General features: G+C 45.4%; 1 protein-coding gene across 1 annotated transcript; it reads right to left on the bottom strand.

The window, feature by feature from the left end:
- Positions 1–12,630: 12,630 nt before the first annotated feature.
- On the bottom strand, positions 12,631–26,849 carry LOC145341531 (carboxypeptidase B-like). Its single transcript, XM_080186511.1, has 5 exons — positions 26,754–26,849; positions 23,330–23,420; positions 17,909–18,111; positions 14,334–14,418; positions 12,631–12,818 (listed from the first exon to the last, which is right to left on the bottom strand). Exons 1-5 carry the CDS (start codon positions 26,832–26,834, stop codon positions 12,631–12,633), a joined length of 648 nt encoding a protein of 215 aa, XP_080042637.1. The 5' UTR covers positions 26,835–26,849.
- Between the last annotated feature and the right edge of the window lie 225 nt (positions 26,850–27,074).

Below are 27,074 nucleotides of genomic sequence, written 5' to 3'. Positions count from 1 at the left end.
GCCAATGCACTTAACCAGCACATCTTTCGGACTGTGGGAGGAAATCAGAGCACGTGGAGGAAACTCGCGTAGACAATAACCCGAGCCAGGAATCGAACCCAGGTCCCTGTCACTGTGAGGCAGCAGTGCTAACCACTGCGTCATTGTGCCACCCACTGTTGTCAAGGATTCAAAGGATAAGGTAAGGTGGATAAAGGGAGTCAACTTTTCTTTTAAACTCTAAAAGGTAAAATAAAGAGAAGGAAAGTAAATGTTATGAAAGTGCATTGCTAAAGAAACGAGGTAAGATAAGAGAGAAATTAAAGGGAAAACCGTATATAAGGAAGATCCTCTTGGGGACAGTGACCATTGTATGGTGGAGTTTCTGGTGCAGATGGAGGAGGAGAAAGTGGGTTCCTGGACACGCGTCCTTCGTTTGAACAGAGGGGAGTACGGTAGGATGAGAGAAGAATTGGCGAATGTGGACTGGGGGAGCGCGTTGGAAGGTAGGTCTGCTGAGGAGAAGTGGAGGATCTTTAAGGAGATCTTTCTTGGTGCTCAGCAGAAATTTATTCCGATGGTCAAAAAGGACCGTTGGAGGAGAGGTAATAAGCCGTGGATAACGAAGGAGGTGAAGGAAAGTGTTAAAGTAAAAGCGGAGGCGTTTAGAGTAGCTAAGAGTAGTGGGCAAGAAGAGGATTGGGAGAGGTTTAAATGTCAACAGAGATTGACAAAGAAGTTGATAAAGAAGGGTAGGAGAGACTATGAAGCTGGGCTAGCGCTTAATATAAAAAAGGATAGCAAGAGTTTTTATAAATATATAAAAAGGTAGAGGCTGGCTAGGGTGAACGTTGGTCCCTTAAAGGATGTGGTAGGGGATGGGGATATGGCTGAGGTCTTGAATAACTTTTTTGTTTCTGTCTTCACGGAGGAGGACGTGAATAATTTGCCGGATGTTAGAGATGGAAAGGTGGTAGGACTGGAGGGTCTCGATGGCATTACTGTTACTAGAGAGGCGTTGCTCGACAGACTGGAGGGGCTGATTGTGGACAAGTCCCCAGGACCGGATGGAATGCATCCGAGGGCCCTGAAAGAAATGGCGGAGGTGATAGTGGATGCCTTGGTGGTTATTTTCCAGATGTCGCTGGATTCCGGGGAAGTGCCGGAAGATTGGAAAATGGCTAATGTTACGCTGTTGTTTAAGAAGGGTGCCAGGCAAAAGGCGGGGAATTATAGGCCTGTAAGTTTAACGTCTGTTGTAGGTAAAATGTTAGAATCCGTCATCAAGGAGGAAATAGCGAGGCATCTTGAGGGGAACTGCTTGATAGAGCAGACGCAGCACGGTTTCGTTAAAGGGAAGTCGTGTCTGACAAATTCACTGGAGTTCTATGAGGATGTGTCTAGGGCGGTGGATAGAGGAGAACCAGTGGATGTGGTCTTTCTTGATTTTCAGAAGGCATTTGACAAGGTACTTCACAAGAGGTTATTGCAGAAGGTCAGGGAGCATGGAGTTGGTGGTAGGGTGTTAGCGTGGATAGAGGACTGGTTGTCAAATAGGAGGCAGAGAGTAGGGGTCAATGGTTGCTATTCGGATTGGCGGATGGTGACTAGTGGAGTGCCCCAGGGGTCGGTGCTGGGGCCTCAGCTATTTACCATTTATATAGATGATCTGGAGGAGGGAACCAAGTGTAGGGTGTCGAAATTTGCTGATGACACCAAAATTGGTGGAAAGGCAAATTGTGCGGAGGGTGGGGAGAGTATACAGACGATCTAGATAGGCTGGGCGAATGGGCCAGGAAATGGCAAATGGAATTTAGTGTTGGCAAGTGCGAGGTGGTCTACTTTGGTAGGAATAATGGTAGGAAGGATTATTACTTACGTGGAGAAAAACTGCAGCAGGCGACGGTGCAGAGGGACCTCGGGGTCCTTGTGCATGAGTCGCAAAAACCCAGCTTGCAGGTGCAGCAGGTGGTCAGGAAGGCGAATGGGATGCTGGCCTTCATCGCGAGGGGGATTGAATATAAAAGTAGGGAGGTCTTCCTGCGGCTGTATAGGGCATTGGTGAGGCCGCAGCTGGAGTACTGTGTGCAGTTTTGGGCGCCGTACTTACGCAAGGATATTTTGGCCTTGGAGGGAGTGCAGAGGAGGTTTACTAGGCTGATGCCGCAGTTGAGGGGGTTGAGCTGTGAGGAGAGGCTGAATAAATTAGGCTTGTACTCGTTAGAGTTTAGAAGAATGAGGAGGGATCTCATTGAGACATATAAGATGATGAATGGGATGGATAGGATAGAGGTGGAGAGACTCTTCCCGCTCAGAAAGGACAGTAGGACTAGGGGGCACAGCCTCAAGATAAAGGGGGGGTGGTTTAGAACAGAGTTGAGGAGGAACTTCTTCACTCAAAGGGTGGTGAATCTCTGGAACTCTCTGCCCGTTGATGTGGTGGAGGCTACCTCGCTAAATATTTTTAAAACGCGGGTTGATGGGTTTTTGATAAGAGAGGGGATTAAGGGTTATGGGGAGAGGGCGGGAATGTGGAACTGAGCCACGACAGATCAGCCATGATCTTATTGAATGGCGGGGCAGGCTCGAAGGGCTAGTTGGCCCACTCCTGCTCCTATTTCTTATGTTCTTATGTTCTTATGAAATACTGGAACCTATGGGGAAAGTTGCTTTACACCTCAGCCAACAGTATGAATAGCTGTATACCTCCCAACAAGCTGTGTGAAGGAAATCTGATTTGAGAAACAAACTGCTGGTTAATTTCAGAACCAAATCCAAGAGACATGAAGGCCTTGTGTGGTAACATTTACTGGATTTATATCGATCTCAAAATCTATAAGGTTTTGATTTGATTTAGTATTTTCAGATGTATTGGAACACAGTGAAAAGTATTATTTCTTGCGCGCTATACAGATGAAACACACCATTCATTGAGTACATAGGCAAAAAGGAAAGGATAAGATGTTGTCACACTAATTGGGAAAGTTAGCTCTGATGGAAGTTAAGTCAAGATTGTTTAGAACTGTTTAAAGTAGTGATGCTGTGTAAAGCCACTGTTTTATCAAAATGTAATTCTATTTTTTTTCTATTTCTCAATAAACATTTGCTTTGTTAAAATCATCAAAAGGAGTTGGGGATTTCAAGTCTCTCCTCACACTATACAAATTGCAAACACCGTTGAGGGTAGTTGTTTCCTTCTGGGATTTTGAACAACTCGGGATTTACCGTTAGCCGTGCCTTTAACCAGAGGAACTCTTAACATGCCGAGCATCAAATTATACACCTTCAGAATGATCTTACATTTCTGTTTTATTTTGTGACACAATCATGTTTTTACCTCCTCCAACCGATGATATTTTTCATAGTTGTAGCCTGTTGAACTGATTTTTTTTCGGTCAAACTGTTTCTCCACCAGGGTCTGCACGTTCTCAACTAATATGCTGTGCAAAGTAAGATTAATGTGAACATGGTCATTCTGGGTGGTTAAGACAAAGAGGGCAGATCTCTCACAATTCACCCAAAGATTACACCCAGCGCCCAGCGCCATCTATTGGGCTGTTTGGGAAAACATTGCATTGCAAGCCAGCTACGCTCACAAAATGAGTGATAGCCACGGATCAAAATGTTTCTGTTCATTGCTCCTGTTTGCAATCCTTCGAGTAAACTCTTAAAATTGAGCAATATTTTCTTTTGGTATTAAGATCCGCACGTGGAAAGCTATTTTCTCCTGAGTTTACTAAGCAGCTGACTATTGCACACCAACATAACCACTAGGTGATAGTCTATCGCTTTTCAAAGTCAATTGCAGATATTTAAAATTCACTTACTCACAGATGGATACCAGGATGCTGACTGGGTCGTGATGGTTTGAGTTATAAAGAGACGCTGGATAGACTGGAATTTTTTTTCTCGTAGGAGGCTTAGGAGTGACCTTATAGTGGTCTATAAAATAATGAGGGGCATAGATCAGCTAGATAGTCAATGTCTTTTCCCAAAGGTAGGGGAGTCTAAAACTAGAGGGCATAGGTTTAAGGTGAGGGGGGAAAGATACTAAAGGGTCCAGAGGGGCAAATTTTCCTCACAGAGGGTGGTGAGTGTCTGCAACAAGCTGCCAGAGTTAAAATTTTGTCTTTTAAAAAGCATTTAGACAGTTACATGAGTACAATGGATATAGAGGAATATGGGCCAAATTTGGGCAATTGGGAGTAGATTAATTGTTAAAAAAAGGGATGGCATGGACAAGTTGGGCTAAAGGGCCTGTTTCCATGCTGTAAACCTCTATGACTCTATGTGGATGAGACACACCTTTAAAAATGCTTATTTTTTGTGACAAACTGGTTTTCAGCTGCTTTGATGAAATGACAGTGGGTTCCCCCACCTGAATACATCAAAATATGTTTAAAGGCAAATGTAAAATAAGAAATTAGGTTCTGATACACGTAGTTCATAAGATATAGGAACAAAATTAGGCCATGCAGCCCATCGAGTCCACTCCGCCATTCGATCACGGCTGATATACTACTCAAACCCATTTTTCTCCCTTCTCCCCATAACCCTTCAACCCATTACCAATTAAAAAATCTGTCTAACTCCTCCTTAAATTTATTCATTGACCCAGCATCCATCCACTGCACTTTGGGGTAGTGAATTCCACAGATTTCATTGGGTTACAAGTAAATTTGGTAATGTGCAAATTAGTTTGAAAGGAAGGTGAGCAAAAGAATAATATTTGAGGTGACTGGGGCTGATTGGCGTCCAAATTGTGCAGAGACATCGAATACACCCAAGGCAGGAACTTCACCCTCTCACCCTTCCCCTCAGGTTTCTGATTGGTAAAAGTCAATACAAGGTCTGAAACTAACTGATATTTCAATTCAATCTTCTCCAGTCCAGCCCGTATGTACGAGGCCCAGAAAGCATCGACCCTGAAATCCACACTCCTGTTTGTGGTCACCAACTCGGCCGAATCCGGCTGCCAAAAATCAACCTGCGCACACGTCAATGAGACAATTAATGGCTTCATCAAATGCAATTAAAAGATTTTCATAGAATCTCTACAGTCTGCACCGAACACAATTCCACAACCAACCCCCCCAGGTCCTATCCCCTTAATCCCATGTACTTACCCTACTATTCCCCCTGCACTGTGAGTGCTGCTTGGCTAATTGAGAGTGCTTTTGGATTTGGGTGGAAACGGGGAGCTCAAGTGGTCATTTATAAGGAGGTAACTAGTCACTAAACTTGCTTTCAGGATTAGCTAAATTAGTTCTTTAAATGGGAAGTGAAAAGCTGCTCTTTAGTTCATGCATTCCTGAAACAGGTGTCAGCTCTCTGTGACACATCTTTGGAAAGTTTATTTATTAGTGTCACAAGTAGGTTTACGTTAACAGTAGCAATGAAGTTACCGTGAAAATCCCCTAGTCACCACACTCCAGTGCCTTTTTCAGTACACTGAAGGAGAATTTAGCATGACTAATGCACTTACCCAGCACGTCTTTCAAACTCTTGGAGGAAAGCGGAGGCCCAGAGGAAACCCACGCAGACATGGGGAGAACGTGCAAACTCTACACAGACAGTGAGCCAAGCAGGAATCAAACCCAGGTTCCTGGTGCTGTAAGGCAGCAGTGCTAACCACTGTGTCACCTCAAAATTAAATAGCAGTGAGTGCGAATTAGCAACATGAGATCATACCTTCACGGAACTGGCCATGTTCCTTATAAACTGCAGGTGCTGTTCATTTTCCGGCCACAGGCGCAAAACTTTCTCGCTGTCAACAAAAACTATATATCACTTTTAGAAGGTGCACACCTCCCTCACTCCCACGGCACACTGAAAACAACAACTTGCATTTATATAGCAGATATGCTGCCTCACAGCGCCAGGGTCCCAGGTTTGATTCCGGCCTCGGTTCACTGTCATTGTGGCATTTACATGTTGTCCCCGTGACTGCATGGGTGCTCCAGTTTCCCCCTACACTCCAAGGGTGTGCCGGTTAGATGGACTGGCCATGCTAAATTGCCCCCTCGTGTCCCACGATGTAGAGGTTAAGGGGGATAAGTGGGATAAATGCATGGGGTTAGAAGGTTAGGGAGGAGGGTGGTAGGCCTGGGTTTGATACTTCATTGCATAGTCAATGCAGACTTGATGGGCTGAATGGCCTCCCCCTGCACTGTCGGGATTCTAGGATTCTGTAATATGACTGAGTAAGCTCTCCAGGTGCTTCACAGGAGCAAGCGGAGAAAAATTTACACATCGTAAGGATGCATTAAAACTGGTGATCAAAAATTTGATTAAAGAAATATTTTTTAATGCTATCTTTAGGAGAGGAGGGAGGTTGAAAGGCTCAGGGTTTAAAGTTGATTTATCAATGTCACAAGTCAGCTCACATTAACGCTACAACAAAGTTACTGTGAAAATCCCCTAGTTGTCACACTGCGCGCCTGTTGGGGTACGCTGAGTGCAAATTTAGCATGGTCAATGCACCTATCCAGCACAAGGGAAACTGAAGCACCCAGAGGAAACCCACACAGACACGGGGAGATTGTGCAGCCTCCACACGGACAGTGACCCAAGGCTGGGAATCGAATCCAGGTCTCTGGCACTGTGAGGCAGCAGTGTTAATCACTGTGCCACCGCGCTGCCTTAGGGCTGAAACAGCAGAAGGCATGGCCATGAATTATAGGACAAGGGAAATGTGGAATGCCGATAAGTCAAGAATTGAAAGAGATATCACTGGGTTGTAAGCTGAAGGAGGTTGCAGAGATAGGAATGGCTAGGGCTATGGGCAATAATTTAATGAATTCAGGGACATTCCTTACCCAGCATACTTATAACCAGGCGCTCCAAATGAAACCACGGCGACAAAACCTAGAAACAAAAGTGCCTTCATTGTTCTCCTATAGTGGATGAGACACTCGAGCAGGTCAGCCCTGTTTCTATCCTTCGTGGTATCTGCAGCAAATACACAAGTACAGAGTGACATGCCTAGAATTTGTCTCCTCATATCTTTGGCAACTTGCTTTCCGAAATGGGTGTTTCTGAAATGGAACTTCCCTGCAGTTGATCATCTGAACTCTGACATTCTTGTCAATCCACACAGTGAACATCCTGTACCTCAACAGCCTATTATCATATTTCTCAGGAAAAATACTTTTCACATGCATCACCAGCCTGGAGCTTCTTGCTCTAAGGGATCATGCACGACTACAGAAAGTTTTGCAAAAGAATGTTAATTTGCTGCCGATTAGTGACAAACAAGCCTTGTGCTTTGGACGTGCATCCAGGACTCACTTCACTTTTGTAGCAATTGTTTAACTCTTCAGTCTGATGTCCAACCAAACCTCAGGGAAAGGGGAATGTTCCGTCTTACCACCTTTGTACTTCCCCTTCATCTAACCCCCCCCCATCTCCGGTATCAACCTGGTGAACCTTCTCCGTACTCCCTCCAAGGCCAATGCATCCTTACACAAATAAGGGGACCAAAATTGCACACAGTACTCTAGTTGTGGTCTCACCAGTGCCCTGTACAGTTACAGCAAGACCTCCCTGCTTTTATATTCTATCCCCCTAGCGATAAAGGCCAACGTTCCATTTGCACTGTTTCCTCCGTGCGCACCAGTTTCTTTCCACAGTCCAAAGATGTGTGGGTTGGGTTGATTGGGCATGCTAAAAAATTGCCCTTAGCATCCTGAAATGCGTAGCTTAGAGGGATTAGTGGGTAAATATGTCGGGATATGGGGGTAGGATCTGAATGGGATTGAGGTAGGTGCAGACTCGATGGACTGAATGGCCTCTTTCTGTACTGTAGGGTTTCTATGATTTAAGCAAAAATAAATGAGGTGAGAGCGATTGGCCTTGAAATTGAGACAGTTTTTGACTGAGGATGGTGTCAAGGGAGCCCCAATAAAATTGAAGTCATTGGGAATCAGGGAAATAAACATTATACTAATTGGCGTCATACCTAGCACAAACAAAGATGGCTGTGGTTGTTAGATGCCAACCCCATTGCGGCAGGAGTAGCTCAGGGGTAGTGTCCAAGGTCCAGCCAACTTCAGCTTCTTCATTCAGGTCTTTCCATTGACCAGAAGGTTCATAATTAAAAAGCTGAACTGTGACAGGAACGCACAATGGGTGGAATTTTCCCCATCGTGCCTTCCACAGGAATCATGGTGGGTAGGACAAAAAAATGCAACTGTCCAGGCAATGGTCCGTTGACCACGGATGGGGATTTCCAGCCTTGGTACGAACGTGGCTGAGAATTCCTGCCCTACGCCCATTACCTGTGCAATAACATCTCCTCATGAGCTGGACTCTACATGAGTTTTTGAGACTGGAAAGGATGTTCGAATAGCACACAGTGAAGACTGGCGTAGATCCAAGATACTAAGTTGGATGAATCAGCAGCAAGAGACTATTTATGGCAGGGGAGTTCATTATCCAGCGATGAAGCGGAGAGCCTTTGGCAAACTAAAACAATATGCTAATAAATGATAACTCTTATGCTGTTGGTATGTATCCCATCAAGAATGCTAAGATTGTTTCTTTCATTCATTCATTCACAGGTATTGTGCCTCGGTCCGCCTTGTTGTCCAACAAGGGGCATACACGCGGTGGGTCGTGCGAGGGCTGCTCTTGGATGTTTCGGGAGTAGCTTAGTGCTTCACGTCGTTAGTGTACGCTTAAACTGGACCAGCTGATGGGCACCTCGACAGCTCAGTGACTATCACTGTTTGCTGTGCAGATACATGGATTTGGGCCAGTGTCCGTGGGAGTTTGCGCATTCTCCCCGTGCTTGTGTGGGTTTTCTCTGGGTGCTCCGGTTTCCTCCCACACCCCAAAGATGTGCTCTTAGGCTGATTGGTGTAACAAATTGTCCCTAAATTAATCATAAATGTTCTGTACTGTTAGTGCAGCTCTATACAGCTGTCATCCTTGTTGTTTATTTCACAATTTAACAATTTCTCCATGACAATTTCACAGCGTCAGCAGGTTTGATTCCCGGCTTGGGTCACTGTCTGTGTGGAGTTTGCACATTCTCCCTGTGTCTGCATGGGTTTCCCCTGGGTGCTCCGGTTTCCTCTCACAGTCTGAAAGACATGCTGGTTAGGTGCATTGAGGCAAACAGGCGCCAGACTGTGGGGATTAGGGGAATTTCACAGCAACTTCATTGCAGTGTTAATGTAAGCCTTATTTGTGACAAATAAATAAACTTTATTTTATATTTCATGGCCTCAGGAATTCCCACAGTGTCTTTTTAAAACTGTAGTCACTGTGGTGATTTTCTATTCGACTTCCCAGTCAAGGATTGGTGAAACAATAATTTGAGGATAAGACTATGGGTGGGATTTCTTTCCTCTCCGTGGCAGTGGGAGGCGACTTGTCCTTTGCTGGCAGCGGGATCATATGGTCTGACCGTTGTCACTGGGGTTTCCCGTTGAACGCATCCCTTGCTGGTGGGACACTCGCGATGGGGGTGTGTCATCAGCGGGACCGTAACTCTGCCAACGTGGGAGCGATTAACAGCAGTTTAGGATCTGCTCCTTGTCATGCATATGATACGTATGTATAGAATCCTACAGTGCTGAAGGAGGCCATTCAGCCCATCAAGTCTGCACCGACCACAATCCCACCTAGGCCCTATTCCCACAATCCTATGCCTTTACCCTAGCTAGTCCCTCTGACAGTGAGGGGCAATTTAGCACGGCCAATCCACCTAACCCACACATCTTCAGACTGTGAGAGGAAACCGGAGAACCTGGAAGAAACCCATGCAGACACGGGGAGAATGTGCAAACTCCACATTGACAGTCACCCAAGCTGGGAATTGAACCCGGGTCCCTGGTGCTGTGAGGCAGCAGTGGTAACCACTGTGCCACCGTGCCGCTCCACGCAGTTACTTAGCAGGGCATGAACATTGTGCGTTGTACCATCAGAATGATTATCAGTGGTAAATGGCAAAAGAAACAATGGTGACTTGAGGAGGAACTTTGTCACATAACGATTGGTTAAGATCTGGGATGTGCTGCTGGAGAGTGCGGTGGAAGTAGCTTCAATTGAGATTAGACTGTTATCTGAAAAGGAAGAATGTGTAGGGTTACAGGCAGAAGGTGGAGGTACAGCACTTGGTACTTTCCTCATTCAATAAGTGGTGCATGCGAGAGGGCTGAATGGCCTCCTTCAGTGCTGTGACTTGGAGATGGGGTCTCACAAAATTCATACGTGGCAATTTACCTTTAAAGGATAACAGCATGATATCACTAGAAGTGAAGTGTGTCATGAAATCCAGTTTTATGTTCATTTTGATTTTGGAGGGGTTTCCAGTCTCGGTAACATCCTTGTAAATCTTTTTTGCACACTTTGCAGTTTAATAACTTCCTTCCTATAGCGGGGCAACCAGGATTATACGCAGTGCTCCAAATCTGATCTTACCAACGTCTTGTGCAGTTCTAACATAACATCCCAACTCCTGTACGCAATGCTCTGACCGATGAAGGCAAGTGTGCCAAATACCTTTTTTACCACCCTATCTACCAGTGACGCCACTTTCAAGGAACGACCACCAATTTTGGGGAAAATGAATTAGGAAGTATGCAAGAGTCCACAGTGGGAGGAGCATTGGCAGGTTTGTAGGGTTGGTGGAGATTAGTGGGATCGTGGGGTGGGTTGGGAACATGAAACCTTTGAGGGAACTGAATTATGCAAATGTTAAAGTCAAGTTATTATTGGAAGCCAGCGTATGCAATGAGCACAGGACTTACCTGGTAACACGTACACAAAGAGAACTTTCAAAATTAAATGTGAAGGGCATGCCTTTTCTACATTTGTTGTGACTAGTGTTTCAGAATGTCTGAGCAGAGAAAAGCGAATGACTGATAGGGACTAAATATTTTCGGTTGGAAACAGCTGTCATTGATAACAGTGGATAAACGTGTTCATGGGGATAGTTATCTGGCCACTTGTTTAAGGAATATGAACTTGCTTCTTTGCTTTGTCAAGCACAGTCACCAAAACAAAAAATACTGTAGAGGAAATTTGGTGACCATGCTTGTAGAGGGACTAAATTGGGCTGATTTGGTGCTGGTGGATGAAGGGAATCAGAAAATCAGCCATCTTGTTTCCTCTGCATTGCAACCTCTATTTTTAGATATTTTTTTGGGACTGAACAAGAGGAACCTTGGGCGGGATTTTATGGCTTTGTCCCAAAACCGCCCGAGGCCAACAGCCCTTCCCATTGTTTGCCCCTCACTCACTCCAATTCCCATGGCGGGTGGGGTGGGTAAAATTCTGGCCATTGGCTCAATCACCTGATCAGCTATCTTTCATGAGATGGAAAGTTTGGCAAATAACAAATATCTTCCATCTAACAGCTGTTTCATTTTAAGGAACAGAATCAGTAACTAAGGAACATAAACTTAGGATAATTGGCAGCCTAACTGATGAAATTTTATTCACTTGCACTGAATTCTTATGATCTGGATAGCACTGCCTGGAAGGGTGGTGGATGCAAACTCAATTGTAACAGTCAAAAAGGGAATGAGATGGAAAAGGAAAGATTTGCGGGGATACGGGGAAAGGGTGGAGTGGGAAGCAATGGTCCAGTGGTATTATCGCTAGATTATTAATCCAGAAACTCAGCTAATATTCTGGGGACCCAGGTTCGAATGCTGCCATGGTAGATGGTGGAATTTGAATTCAATAAAAAATATCTGGAATTAAATATCTACTGAGGACCATGAAACCATTGTTGATTGTCGGAAAAACCCATCTGTTTCACCGACATCCTTTAGGGAGGGAAATCCTTACCCAGTCTGGCCTACGTGTGACTCCAGAGCCACACCAATGTGGTTGACTCTCTCCTGACGTCTGAACAAGGGAACCAAGGATGGACAATAAATGTTGGCCAGCCAGCGACACCCATGTTCCACGAATTAATTTAAAAAAAATGGATTTAAAAGAACTGGCATTGATACGATGAGCTGGATGGACTCCTTTTGTCCTGTTTGAATCTATGATTGTAGGATAACGTAGGATATCAGGTCCCCTCTCATCCTTCGTCTCTCTAAGGAGATCTTTTCTCCATAGAGAAATGAAGGATGAGGGGTGACCTGATAGAGGTGTATAAGATGATGAGAGGTATTGATCAGGAGGACTCTCAGAGGCTTTTCCCCAGGGCTGAAATGGCTGCCACAAGAGGACACAGGTTTAAGGTGCTGGGGAGTTGGTACAGAAGAGATGTCAGGGGTAAGTTTTTCACTCATAGGGTGGTGGGTGAGTGGAATCGGCTGCCATCGGTGGTGGTGGAGGCAAATTCATTAGGGTCTTTTAAGAGACTTCTGGATAAGTACATGGGACTCAATAGGATTGAGGGTTATAGGTAAGCCTAGTAGGTAGAGATAAGATCGGCGCAACGTGTGGGCCGAAGGGCCTGTTTGTGCTGTAGTTTTTCTATGATTCTATGATAGAATGCAAAAATAATGCTGAATATTCTTAAAAGCATTAACATTTAGTGCGGCTATGGTGCGAATGCCATTGTAGTCCTAAACAGGTAACTGAACAGATGAATGTTATCCCTCACTGACCTTCCCGCGTTGAGAATACTGGACTATGAACTGTCAAGTGTCTTTATTTTAACATGCTTTATACATATTTATTTCAATACAAGTTGTTGACGACATAGTCGGCCACGTATTTAATGGCCAGCATGGTTTCTTCACACGTCGGTTTAATTTGAGATTCAGGCAACAGGAAGCCGTATCTGCCAGTGTCACGCAGTTCAAAGGTGAAGGAATACTTAATTCCCAGATCGTAGGCCCAATCGTCCGAACCTCCAGCAGCTGGATCTGTGCAAAGACAGCACGCCAACATTAACACCGAGATTTCAACTGGGCAATTTTGCACCTTCCATCAAATCCTCAAAGGAACGTATGAGCGTTACCCTGGGTACCTGGATTACTGCTCCAGTGACAATATCACCAAGCCACTGCTTCCCATCACCAGGTAACAACAACTTGTTCGAATGTGGCACATTTGAAATAAATAACTGACTCCAGGCGGTGAATTTCCACATTCCGACGGAGCGGATCATGGAAAGGTCCGTTGACCTCGGGCGGGAATTTCCAGTTTCAGGGCAAACACAGTTGGAAAATCATGGTGCTTTGCAGGCACACAAGAGGGTAGCAGTGGAAGGGTGTGTTTCTGAATGGAGGGCTGTGACAAGTGGTATTCCTCAGGGATCAGTGCAGGAGCCTTTGCTGTTTGTAATATATATAAATGATTTGGAGGAAAATGTAACTTAGTAAGTTTGTAGATGACACAAAGTTTGGTGGATTTGCGGATGGCAATGAGGACCATCAGAGGACACAGCAGGATATAGATCATTTGGATACTTGGACAGAGAGATGGCAGATGGAGTTTAATCCGGACAAATGTGAGGTAATGCCTTTTGGAAGGTCTAATACAGATAGGAAGTATACAGTAAATGGTAGAACCCTTAAGAGTATTGAAGAGCAAAGGGACCTGAGTGTACAGGTACATAGGTCACTGGAAATGGCAATGCAGGTGGAGAAGGTAGTCAAGAACGCATATAGCATGCTTGCCTTCATCAGCCGGAGCACTGAGTTTAAAAATTGGCAAGTCATGTTGATGCTTTATAGAACCTTAGTTAAGCCACATTTGGAATATAGTGTTCAATTCTGGTCACCACACTACCAGAAGGATGTGGAGGCTTTGAAAAGGGTACAGAAAAGATTTCCCAGGATGTCGGCTGATATGGAGGGCATTAGCTATGAGGAGAGGTTGGAGAAACTTGGTTTGTTTTCACTGTAACGACAGAGATTGAGGAGTGGGCTGATAGAAGTTGACAAGATTTTGAGAGGCATGGACAGAGTGGATAGTCAGAAGCTTTTTTCCAGAGTGGAAGAGTCAATTACTATGGGGCACAGGTTTAAGGTGCGAGGGGCAAGGTTTGAAGGAGATGTATGAGGCAGATTTTTTACACAGAGGGCGGTGGGTTCCTGGAACTCGTTCCTGGGGGAGGTAGTGGAAGCGGACACAGTAGTGACTTTTAAGGGGCATCTTGACAAATACATAAATCGGATGGGAATAGAGGGATATGGTCCAGGGAAGTATGGGGGTTTTAGTTAAGTTGGGCAGCATGGTTGGGGCAGGCTTGGAGGACCAAAGGGTGAACAGAAGTGTGTTGATGTGGTGTAGGATTGTAAGGGAGGAGAAAGGCTTTGAGGTGGAATTTCCAGACTTTGGAATCTCAGCAGCCATTCATTTCATATTAGCGTTATTAATAAATTATTTGTTTGTTTACAATGATGACTAAATGTGGAACGAAACCAAAGACTCACAGATGGTGGTAGCTCCAGGACCATAAGTATATTGTGTTCCGTAGAGACTGGCCAGGCGGCGAATTGCTCCCTTAGCAAGGTTATTCTGCAAGAGAGAATGTGGGTTATTCATCATTTCAAAAATAATCAAATACTACACAAAGATTCCAAGTCTGTTTCATTAAGAGTTTAACAAAATACAGTTCCAAATGAATATATTAAAAAAACCATCACTGAGCCAACCAGGGTTGAGATCTTCTTACTTATAAATGTGGGACTTTGCAGCATTGTGTACTAACTTGGATGGCCAGTCCATCATGAGTGGGATTGCTTATATCTAATTGAACAGAGTAAGAAGTCCCACAACACCAGGTTAAAGTTCAACAGGTTTATTTGGAATCAGAAGCTTTCGGTGCACTGCTCCTTCATCAGGCGAGCACACCTGATGAAGGAAAAGCACTTCAAGAGCTCATGCTACCAAATAAACCTGTTGGGACTTTAACTTGGTGTTGTGAGGCTGCTTACTGTACCCACTCCAGTCCAATGCCAGCATCTCCACATCGTAACTGAACAGATAAGTAGGCCTCTACATTAATGACTGATCCAGAAGATGGCAACCTTGAGAGTGCAGCATCTCATTGAAATCTCAGTCTGGATTCCATGTTTAAATCCCGGAATATGGCACCAACTCATAACTGATTTGACTCAAAGATACGGCATTGAGCCCAGCCAACAGTCAATGAAGTAGAATACCGTCCACTTCCCTGGATGGGTGCAGCTTCAACCATACTCAAGAAGCTTGTGACGCCACTGTTTAAAAAAGGAGGTAAACAAAAGGCAGGTAACTATAGTCTGGTTAGCTTAACTTCTGCAGTTGGGAAAATGCTTGAATCTATCATCAAGCAAGAAATAGTGAGTCATCTGGATATAAACTGTCCCATTGGTAAGATGAAGCATGAAGGGCAGGTCATGTTTGACTAACTTGATGGAATTCTTTGAGAACATTATATATGCAGTGGATAATGAGGAACCTGTGGATGTGGTGTATCTGGATTTCCAGAAGGCATTTAACAAGGTGCCATACCAAAGACTGCGACATAAGATAAAGGTGCAGAGTGTTACAGGTAATGTATTAGCATGGATAGAGGATTGGTAAACCATCAGAATGCAAAGAGTCGGGGTAAATGGGTGTTTTTCTGGTTAACGACCAGTGACTAGTGGTGTGCCTCAGAGATCAGTGTTGGGACTGCAATTGTTTACGATTTACGTCGATGATTTGGAGTTGGGGACCAGGTGTTGTGTGTCAAAATTCGCAGATGACACTATGAGAGCTGGAAGAGCAAAGTGTGCAGATGACGCTGAAAGTCTGCAAAAGGATCTAGACAATCTAAATGAGTGGGCGAGGGTATGGCAGATGGAGTACAATGTCAGTAAATGTGAAGTCATTCATTTTGGTAGGAATAACAGCAAAATGGACTATTATTTAAATGGTAAAAAATTACAGCATGCTGTTATGTGGAGGGACCTGGATGTGCTTGTTTAGGAATCTCAAGGAGTTGGTTTGCTGGTGCAGCAGGTAATTAAGAAGGCAAATGGAATTTTGTCCTTCATTGCTTGAGGGATGGAGTTTAAAAACAGTGAGATTATGTTGCAGCTATATAAGGTGCTGGGGAGACCACACCTGGAGTACTGTGTACAGTTTTAGTCTTCCTACTTGAGAAAGGATATATTGGCATTGGAGGGGGGGCAGAGGAGATTCACTAGGTTGATTCTGGAGTTGAGAGGGTTGGCTTATGAGGAGAGACTGAGTAGACTGGGGCTATACTCATTGGAATTCAGAAGAATGAGAAGCATTGTGATAGAAACATGCAAGGTTATGAAGGGAATAGGTAAGATAGAACCAGGGAAGTTGTTTCCACTGGCGGGTGAAACTAGAACTAGGGGAATAGCTTCAAAATAAGGGGAAGCAGATTTAGGACTGAGCTGAGGAGGAACTTCTTCACACAAAGCGTTGTGAATCTGTGGAATTCTCTGTCCAGTGAAGCAGTTGAGGCCACCTCATTGAATGTTTTTAAGGCAAGGATAGATAAATTTTTGAACAGTAAAGGAATTAAGGGTTATGGTGAGCAGGTGGGTAAGTGGAGCTGAGTCCACAAAAAGATCAGCCATGATCTTATTGAATGGCAGAACAGGCTTGAGGGGCCAGATGGCCTACTGCTGCTCCTACTTCTTATGTTCTTAACCATCCAGGACAAAGTTGCCTGTTTGATTGCTACCCCTTCTGCAAACATTCAGTCCCTCCAAAGTGTGTCACAGTTATGTGTATCATCATCAAGATGCACTGCAGGATCTCACCAAGGTTTCTTAGAAGTTTTCAGCCGAGAACGCGAGGAACAGTTTAAAAATAAAGGGGTCTCCATTTAAGATGGCAATAAAGATGAATTTCTTCTTTAAGTGGGTCATGAGTCTTTGGAACTCTCTTCCACAGAGAGTTAAAAGATTAGGGTCTTTGAATATGTTCAAAGCTGAGCTAGATCAATTTTTCAAGATACAGTGGGTCAAGGATTATGTGGTCAGGCAAGAAAATGAAGTTAAGGTCACAAGCAGATTTGCCGTGATCTTAGTAAATGGCAGAGTGGGCTTGATGGGCTGAATGCCTACTCCTGCTCCTATTTCTTATGGATCTGACACATAAGTCAACATGCATCTGTTGCCAGATGAAGCATTTTCTTGTATACATTCATGGAACATGGGTGTCGCTGGCTGGCCAGCATTTATTGCTCATCCCTTGTTGCCCTTGGAAGTCAGTTGGAATCAAGCACATTGCTGTGGTTCTGGAGTCACACATAGGCCAGACCAGGTAAGGATGGCAGATTTCCTTCACTAAATTAGTGAACCAGATGGGTTTTCCGACAATCGAGAATGGTTTCATGGTCATCAGTAGATTCTTAATTCCAGATTTTTTATTGAATTCAAATTCCACCATCTATCCTGGTGGCATTCGAACCCAGATTCCCAGGAGTTTCTGGATTAATAGTAAAAGATTAAAGTTTAATTTGTGTCACATGTAGGCATGCATTAACACTGTAATGAAGTTACTGTGAAAATCCCCTAGTTGCCACACTCCGGCAACTGTACGGGTACACTGAGGGAGAATTGAGCATGGCCAATGCCCCTAACCAGCACGCTTTTTAGACTGTGGGAGGAAACCGGAGCACCCAGAGGAAATGCACACAGACATGGGGAGAATGTGCTGACTCCGCACAGACAGTGATCCAAGCCAGGAATTGAACCGGGGTTCCTGGCACTGTGAGGCAGCACTGTGCCACTGTACTGGCTTAGTCTAGTGATAATACTGTCAGGCCACCCGAAGGCTTCTCCTCCTTCTCTATGGGGAGGAAGCAATTTTACTCCTCCGATCATCCTGATAAACCAGAGAAACTGCATTGTGGAAGGGAGTTGGGCTCTCAAACTGAGAACCCAAACATCCCACCTCCCACTGAAGCCAAATGTCTCTCAGAGAATATAAATCAAAGTGTCAAATTCTGCTTTGCATCGCACGGGTTTGTGAACATGTAAAAGGCTGAGACACATACCAGCTCAGCGTGATTCGGCACTAAGTCATAGGTGTAGGAATAAGGGAAGAGGCACATCTGAGAGTAAGAGTGCATGGTGAGATATGCCTTGATGCTTCCTTTGTGGCGACGGATGAAGTTTGCGACAGCCTGGACTTCTTTCTCAGATTCTACCCGAGGACCACAGTATGTCTCAGAACAAGGGTTCGATGAGGCACCGATTGCTAGAGGACACAATGTGACAGTTAGCAGGACGTGTGATGGTTCTAATTTATTCCAACTCTGATATAGCCCAGAGACAAACAGGAAGCATTGGAATTTTTTTTGCACCCAAGGTCATTCGGCATCTATAGAGAGAAGAAAGATAAGCCAATATTTTAAGCAAGATTTTTCTGGAGGTCAGGTTATCGTGGAAACATGAATCTTTATTTTCACATAATCCTTGGCATTCTTGCTGACGGGAAAGATTATAGCCAGGGTGAGCAGAAATACTTTTTGTCATAGTATACAGATTAAACCTTAGGGCTGAGATTTTCGCCTTGCTGCTGGTGGGATCTTCTGGTCCTGTCGATGGCCCCCCCCGTCCCCCCCCCACCCTTCCCCCACTCAGAGATAAGGAGCAACTTCTTCAGCCAGAGAGTGGTGAATTTATGGAACTCTTTGCCGCAGGAGGCTGTGGAGGCCGGGTCAATGGAGTGTCTTTGAGACAGAGGGAGAGAAGTTCCTGATTAACAAGGGGTTCAGGGGTCACAGGGCGGAGGCAGGAAAATGGGGATGAGAATCATACTGAATGGCGGAGTAGACTCGATGGGCCGAATGGCCTAACTCTGCTCCTATATCATATGGTCTTATTTTTTGCATCAACCCGGAGAGCCCAGATCTTGCTTTTCAAGGGGAATAGCTTGTCACTGAGTCACTCTGCAGCATGTTTTTAACCACTGGCTGGAATTGCTCACGGCCCATTCTCAGCTGCCAGTGTTGCCCCGGAGACTGTTCTCTGACGCCAGCCCTTTGTTGGTGCTGGCCCCAATCCCATAACCCAACACTTCTGGAAGCTACTCTTGGCTGCTGATTCTGATTCCAAGGCCTTTGCCGTCACGTTTCACAATAGAACATAGAGCATAGAACCATATAGCACAGGAACAGGCCCTTCGGCCCACAAACATGCCGAATGTGCCACCAAATTAAACTAATCCCTTGGTCCTTATCCCTCTATTCCTTGCACATTCATGTGCTTATCTAAAAGCCCCTAAATCACCCCTATTGTTTACAAACAGTAACCTTTTTAACTAAATGTCTTGACAAATGATGCTATCGGCGTCAGAGAGAAGAATCATGGTGATGATCTTTAATAAAGAAATTCAATTATGTTTCTAACCATAACAAAACATTCGAAGGTGCTTCACAGTCGAGACATAGAGCCAGGCGGTGGGATTCTCTGGCCTCCCCGTGGCAGGAGATGGCGTAGCATTCGCTGGTGGTGGGATCCATTGGTCCCGCCACTGTCAATATATATGTGATATCGGAGCCGTAGCAATGTGGTTAACTCTCAGCAGCCCTCTGAAATAGCTAAGCGAGGCGTTTAGTTCAAGGGCAACCAGGGATGGGCAATAAATGTTGGCCAGCCAGCGACGCCCATGTCCCACAAATGAATAAAAAAAAATACTCTGCTGGGAAACACGAGCTGGGAAACGCTGACAGAGGGACTAGAAGATTCCCACCGGCGTGACGAGCTGGATTATCACGCCCATAGAGTCATATAGCACAGAAAGAGGCCCTTCGGCCCATTGTGTCTGCGCCGGCCATCAACCAGCTGCCCATTCCCAGCCCATTTCCCAGCACTCGGTCCGTAGCCTTGTACGCTCTGGTGTTTCAAGAGCTCATCTAAACATTTTAGTCAATGTTGTGAGGGTTCTCTTCCCTCCCACCCTTTCAGGCAGTGAGTCCCAGATTCCCACCGCCCTCTGGGTGAAGAAGTTTTGCCTCAAATCCCCTCTAAACCTCCTGCCCCTTACGTTAAATCTCTAGCCCCCAGTTATTGACCCCTCTTCTCAGGGGAAAAGATTTTTCCCACCTACCTAATGAGTGTCCCTCAGTTTTTTACACCTCAATCAGGTTCCCCCCCCCTCGGCCTTCTCTGCTCTGAGGAAAACACTCTGCCAGGGGGGTTAACACGGTAAATATGTGGGGCTACGGGGATTGGGCCTGAGGAAGATGCTCCATTGGAGAGTCGGTGCAGGCTCGATGGGTCGAATGCACAGTAGGGATTCTAACCTTAGAGCAGGGGACATCCCAGCGAGGTTATCAAGGCCACACGTGGTGAATCGGACATTTTGCTTTTGCATCTTTCCCTTTCTCGTCGCATTAACATCACAAAACCGACATCTCCCGCTCCCGTCCAGCTCAGCACATGGCTCTCTGGCTCCCTCTGGTGCTGATGATGTGGAGATGCTGGCGTTTGGACTGGGGTAAACACAGTAAGGAGTCTCACAACACCAGGTTCAAGTCATAAACATAAGAACATAAGAAATAGGAGCAGGAGTAGGCCATCTGGCCCTTCGAGCCTGCCCCGCCATTCAATAAGATCATGGCTGATCTGTCGTGGCTCAGTTCCACTTTCCGGCCCTCTCCCCATAACCCTTAATCCCCTCTCTTATCAAAAACCCATCAACCCGCATCTTAAAAATATTTAGCGAGGTAGCCTCCACCACTTCAACGGGCAGAGAATTCCAGAGATTCACCACCCTTTGAGTGAAGAAGTTCCTCCTCAACTCCGTTCTAAACCGCCCCCCCTTTATCTTGAGGCTGTGCCCCCTAGTCCTACTGTCTTTTTTGAGCGGGAAGAGTCTCTCCACCTCTATCCTATCCATCCCGTTCATCATCTTATACATCTCAATGAGATCTCCCCTCATTCTTCTAAACTCTAACGAGTACAAGCCTAGTTTATTCAGCCTCTCCTCATAGCTCAACCCCCTCAACTCCGGTATCAGCCTAGTAAACCTCCTCTGCACTCCCTCCAAGGCCAAAATATCTTTGCGCAGGTGCGGCGCCCAAAACTGCACACAGTACTCCAGCTGCGGCCTCACCAATGCCCTATACAGCTGCAGCAAGACCTCCCTACTTTTATATTCAATCCCCCTCGCTATGAAGGCCAGCATCCCATTCGCCTTCCTGACCACCTGCTGCACCTGCAAGCTGGGTTTTTGCGACTCATGCACAAGGACCCCAAGGTCCCTCTGCACCGTCGCCTGCTGCAGTTTTTCGCCACGTAAGGAATAGTCCTTCCTACCATTCTTCCTACCAAAGTGGACCACCTCACACTTGCCAACATTAAATTCCATTTGCCATTTCCTGGCCCATTCACCCAGCCTATCTAGATCCTTCTGCAGACTCTCCACACCCTCCGCACAATTTGCCGTTCCCCCAATCTTGGTGTCATCCGCAAATTTTGACACCCTACACTCGGTTCCCTCCTCCAGATCATCTATATAAATGGTAAAAAGCTGAGGCCCCAGCACCGACCCCTGGGGCACTCCACTAGTCACCATCCGCCAATCCGAATAGCACCCGTTGACCCCCACTCTCTGCCTCCTATTTGACAACCAATCCTCTATCCACGCTAACACCCTACCCCCAACTCCAAGTCCCCTGACCTTCTGCAATAACCTCTTATGAGGTACTTTGTCAAACGCCTTCTGAAAATCCAGAAAGACCACATCCACCGTCTCCCCTCTATCCACCGCCCTTGACACATCCTCATAGAACTCCAGTAAATTTGTCAGACACGACTTCCCTTTAATGAAACCGTGCTGTGTCTGCTCTATCAAGTCCAACAGGTTTATTTGATAGTAAACACCACTAGCTTTCGGAACACGCTGTTCCTTCGTCAGGTGAGTGGTCTCTGGTGTTAACAAACACAATTTAGTTGAAATAAATTATTGGAATGTGGGTAAATTTGTAAGCTGACTGTAACTGCAACTTAAGCTGAAATATAGCATCAGCGCCGTGTATTAGCACTCACAGGACCCAAAGAGGGGAAGCTTCCAATCAAAATAGGGGAGCCAAGAAACTGAACCAAAGTCAGGAACCTGGATCTGGTTTGATCCACGGTCGTGGCACTAAATCTTTCAACACCTTCCCCATTGCCTTAAATAACGCCATTCAGGAGTGAAATTAGGAAGTACATCCACACTCTAAGGTTTGAAACAACTGGCAGCTAATGTTAGGACAATTCCTACATCTTCAATCAGAGATGGGGAGATATTTGATAAGCAGGAGTATTAACGGGAAGTGAGGAGAATCCATTATTATTAGAAGGGTATTTGGCCTCTGACCTTCGGGTAAGCATTCTCCAAGGCGGCCTTCACGACACACGACAGCACAGAATCGCTGAGCAGAGACTGATAGCCAAGTTCCACACACATGAGGACGGTCTCAACCGGGATCTTGGGTTCATGTCACACTATCTGTAACCCTCACGACTTGCCTGGACTTGCAAAATCTCACTAACTGTCCTGCCTGGAGACAATACACATCTCTTTAACCTGTGCTTAACGCTCTCTCCACTCACATTGTCTGTACCTTTGAGACTTGATTACCTGTAAAGACTCGCATTCCAACCTTTATTTTGTAAATTGAGTTTGTGTCTTTATATGCCCTGTTTGTAACACATCTCCCACTCACCTGATGAAGGGCAGCGAGCTCTCTGAAGGCTAATGGTTTTTGCTACCAAATAAACCTGTTGGACTTTAACCTGGTGTTGTGAGACTTCTTAAAGTGAGGAGAAGGCAGGTTTATTATGAAAGATAAGGTGGCACAGACTGGTGGACAGGCTTAGGAGGCCCCTCCACATTGGTTTCCTCCTTCAAGGCACTTTTTTAAAATTCATTTGTGGGACATGGGTGTCGCTGGCTGGCCAGCAAATATTGCCCATCATAGAATCTCTACAGTGGACGTTCGGCCCATCAATTCTGCACCAACCACAATGCCACTTAGGCCCTATCTCCATAACCCTATGCATTTACCCCAGCAATTTAGCACGGCCAATCCACCTAATCTGCACATTTTGCCCACACCTTGTTGCCCGAGGGCAGTTGAGAGTCAACCACATTGCTGTGACTCTGGAGTCACATGTAAGCCAGACTGGGTCAGGACAGCAGATTTCCTTCCCCAAAGGAAGGGACGTTAGTGAACCAGATGGATTTTTCCTACAATCGACAATGGTTTCACGGCCATCAGTAGATTCTTAACTCCAGAGAATTTGTATTGAATTCAAATCCTACCATCTGCCGAGGCGGGATTCGAACCCGGGGGCTCCAGCACGTTGGCGGAGTTTCTGGATTAATAGTCCAGCGATAATACCACTAGGCCATTGCCTCCCATGATTCAAAGAGATTTGATAGAAATGTTCGTTGTGTTGTTTGTTAAAATAGAAATACTTACAACACCATTTGGCATCAAAGTTTCGGTTTGGGTCTGTGCCTATACAATGTGTGCCACGATTCCTGGAACGTGTTTTCCTCCAAAATCGATCCTGTGGGCAGACACGGCAAAGCAATAAATGTGTAAGATCCCTTCTATCATCCTATCAGATGAACAACTCCTTACATAGCCAAATAATAAAAGGTTCATTCAGAGAAATCATAGATTCCCTACAGTGCAGAAGGAGGCCATTGGGCCCATTGAGTCTATACTGACTCTCCAACAGAGCATCTTTCTCATGCCCATACCCCCTCCCTTTAACCCCAGACACTTACCCCGCAATGGGGCAATTTATAACAGCCAATCATCTAACCTGCGCATCTTTGGAGTGTGGGAGGAAAGTGGGGCACCCGGGAGAAACCCACTGCAGGCACTGTGCAAACTCCCAGAGTCCCAAGTCCAGAATTGAACCCCCAGGTCCCTGGTGCTGTGAGATAGCAGTGCTAACCTCTGTGTCACTGTGCCGCCCAAAATTCGATTGACGCCTGGGATGGGGGTGACCTTATTGAAACGCGCGACACCTCGAGGGGATTTGACAGGGTGGATGCTGTAAGGATGTTTCTTCCTTGTGGGAGAAACTGGAACATGGGCACAAGTTTAAAAATAAGGCAGCAGCCATTTAAGATGGAGATAATTCGACACTTTTTCTTCAGAGGGTTATGAGTCCCTGGAACTCTTCCCCAGAAAGTAGTGCAGGCATGGTCATTGAATGTTTGTAGGGTAGAGATAGATACATTTTGGACTAACAAGAGAGTCAACAGGTTTCAGCAATAGGCAGGAATGTAGAGTTGAAGAAATAATCAGATTAGCCATGATCTTACTAAATAGTGAAGCAGGTTTAAAGGGATTGAATGGCGTATCCCTCTTCCTAATTCATATTTTCATAGGTTCATACAGACCTGTTTTACACATTTATTGGAGATTTTTGAGAATGTACTACAAAGAACAAAGAATAAAACAGCCAGGGAAGCAGGCCCTTCGGCCCAACGAGCCCGCACCGCCATTTTAACACCACCAGTCCCCCCCTCCAGCCATGACCCTTATCTATTGTTTTATGGCCATCCACATTGAGGGAAACTAATTTAGGGACAATTTATTTCTGCCAATCAGCCTACTAGCACATCTTTGGGGTGTGGGAGGAAACCAGAGCACCCAGAGAAAACCCACGCAAGCACGGGGAGAATGCGTAAACTCCCACAGACACTGGCCCAAATCCACATGTCTGCACAGCAAACAGTGATAGTCACTGAGCTGTTGTCTTGCCCAGCATCTAGTAATCTAGATAAATGGGAACCAGTAAATGTAGTATACCCGGATTTCAAAAAGGCATTCAATAAAGCACCCCATCAAGCGTTAAGAGACAAGTTAAGGGCTTACAGAGTTGGGGTAATATTTTAGCATGGACAGTGGATTGAGCTGAGGCTGACATATCCAAAAAATTCCTACAGTTCAAAAGGGAGCATTCGATCCATTGAGCCTGCACTGACACTCAGACCCTATTGCTATAACCCCACATATTTACCCTGCTAATCCCCCTGACACGAAGGGACAGTTTATAATGGCCAATCCACTTAACCTGCACTTCTTTGGACTTTGGGAGAAAACTAGAGCAGATACGGGGAAAAATTGCAAACACCAGTGACCCAAGCCAGGAATCAAACCCAGGTCTCTAGTGCTGTAAGGCAGCAGTGCCATAGGCCATTACTCTTTTCTCAAGCAGTTTTACCTGGACTAATGCATCCTCTGACGTTATGTTGATCATTTACATAATGTTCCATCTATCCCTGATCTTCAATGATGCCCAGATCCAACTTAATTCTTCTTGAAACAATTTTAATCTGGCTGCACAAAACTTAGCCCATGCTTCTCCCATTCTCTCTGACTCAACACATAACCAAATCAGTTCAGGGACTTTGACTCTAAAAGTCTAAGGATTCTGTTCTGTGTAAAGCAAGACACACTGGTTGGAATTTTCCAGCCACTGGTGTTACTGCAAATGAGGATGGGGAATTTGGCGCTCAGCCAAATCTTCATTCACTACAGCAGGACCAGAGAACCCTGCCGGTGTGATCAGTCTGAGAAACTGGTCCACTGTCCCAATTCCTAGAGATGAGATCATTGCCTAACCGCAGTGAACGTATCGCCCTTGCAAGGGTTTTTTTAAAAAAAAAATTCTTTCACCGGACGTGGGCTTCACAGGTTAGGCCAGTATTTATTGCCCGTCTGTAATTGCCCCTTGAGAAGATGGTGGTGAGCTGACTTCTTGAACCTGCTGCAGTCCATGTGGTGTATGTATACCTACTGTGCTGTTAGGGATGGGGTTCCAGGATTTTAATCCAGCAGCAGCAAAGGAACTGCAACATATATCCAAATCAGAGTGGCTTGAAGGTGATGGCATTCACATGCATCTGCTGCCCTTGTCTTTCTAAGTGGTAGATGTTCGAGTTGCTGTCAGAGGAACCTTGGTGATCTGTTGCCATGCATTTTGTAAACACTGCACACTGTCGCTATTCACTAGAGGTCGATGGTGTTTGGAGTGAATATTTAAGGTGATGGTTGGATGAGAATCAAGTGGACTGCTTTATCCCGAATGGTGCTGAGTTTCTTGAGTGTTGTTGGAGGCCAAGTGGAGGATATTCCATTATACTCCTGACCTGTACCTTGTAGATGGTAGACATGCGGGTCAGGAGGTGAGTTACTCACTGCTGAATTTCTGGCGTTCTTTCTGGAGCACAAGTCTTCAGTACTATTGCCGGAATATTATCAGGGCCCAAAGCCTTTGCAGCATCCAGTGCCTTTAGCCATTTCCTGAAATCATGTGGAGTGAATCAAATTGGCATGAAGACTGACATTTGTAGTGCTGGGGAGCTGTGCCTTGATACATTCTGTGTGAGCAAAGATGTAGGCCAAACAAAACCAAACAAAACCACCTGTACTCCAGTTCCATTGATTTACTCAAATAAAGGCTTAGGGCCCATTTATAGACAGGACATCTGGCAGCTCCTAGTCTACTGAGGGGAGGAAAGATTTCTCCACCAGGGAGGGAGTGAACCTTTAGAATCTACCTACCCTGGAAGGCAGTGGATGCTGAGTTGTTCAGGTCAAAGCTGAGGTAGAATGATTTTTGGACACTAAGAGAATTAAGGGATATGTGGATAGGGAAGGAAAGTGGAGTTGATGTCAATGATTGACCATGATCCTCTTGAGGGACCACATGACCGTTCCTGGTGCTATTTCGAAGGCTCTTATGTAACCTGGCTTCTGTAGCAAAACTCTTTCAGATTGAGTTTTTGTTTTCCACCATTGACTTCATTTTTCCTCAATCTTTTAACCATAACGACTGTTTTCTGAATTACTCTGGGTCATCCACAGATGTGACACTTACCTCAGTCCAGCTATAGGCGTAGCCATCCACATTGATAACAGGGACAACCAGGAAATACAGTTTATCAAGGAGCGTGGTCATAGTTGAATTAGATCCATAGTTTCTTGTGGCCTGTGGAAGCAGAAGTTTATTGCATGGGCATGTTTCTCGACTGCTATCGGAAAGTGTTGTAAATAAATCCCACGAGTGTTTTGCTAACCTCTCTCACAAACCACTGACAAAATGCTGGAGAGATCCACTCCCTGGCATGGATTCCACAGTCCAAGAAGATGGTAGGTTTCTCTGAACCCGTTCTCCTGCCAACCTGTAACAAGAGATTGG

Source organism: Carcharhinus amblyrhynchos, chromosome 3 (genome assembly GCF_965287045.1).
Source record: "Carcharhinus amblyrhynchos chromosome 3, sCarAmb.v2.hapA, whole genome shotgun sequence".
Classification (NCBI taxonomy): domain Eukaryota; kingdom Metazoa; phylum Chordata; class Chondrichthyes; order Carcharhiniformes; family Carcharhinidae; genus Carcharhinus; species Carcharhinus amblyrhynchos.
Note: the sequence above shows the minus strand (reverse complement) of the source record. Positions and strands in the feature narration are given on the sequence as shown.

Bases quoted from the DNA above. Each gene is read 5' to 3' on its own strand.
- LOC145341531 (XM_080186511.1), bottom strand. From the start codon at position 26,834: ATGACCACGCTCCTTGATAAACTGTATTTCCTGGTTGTCCCTGTTATC. The intron at 23,421-26,753 runs GTAAGTGTCACA...GTCTGCCCACAG, and splicing joins ACGCCTATAGCTGGACTGAG to GATCGATTTTGGAGGAAAAC. The intron at 14,419-17,908 runs GTATGTGTCTCA...TCTCTCTTGCAG, and splicing joins TGCCGAATCACGCTGAGCTG to AATAACCTTGCTAAGGGAGC.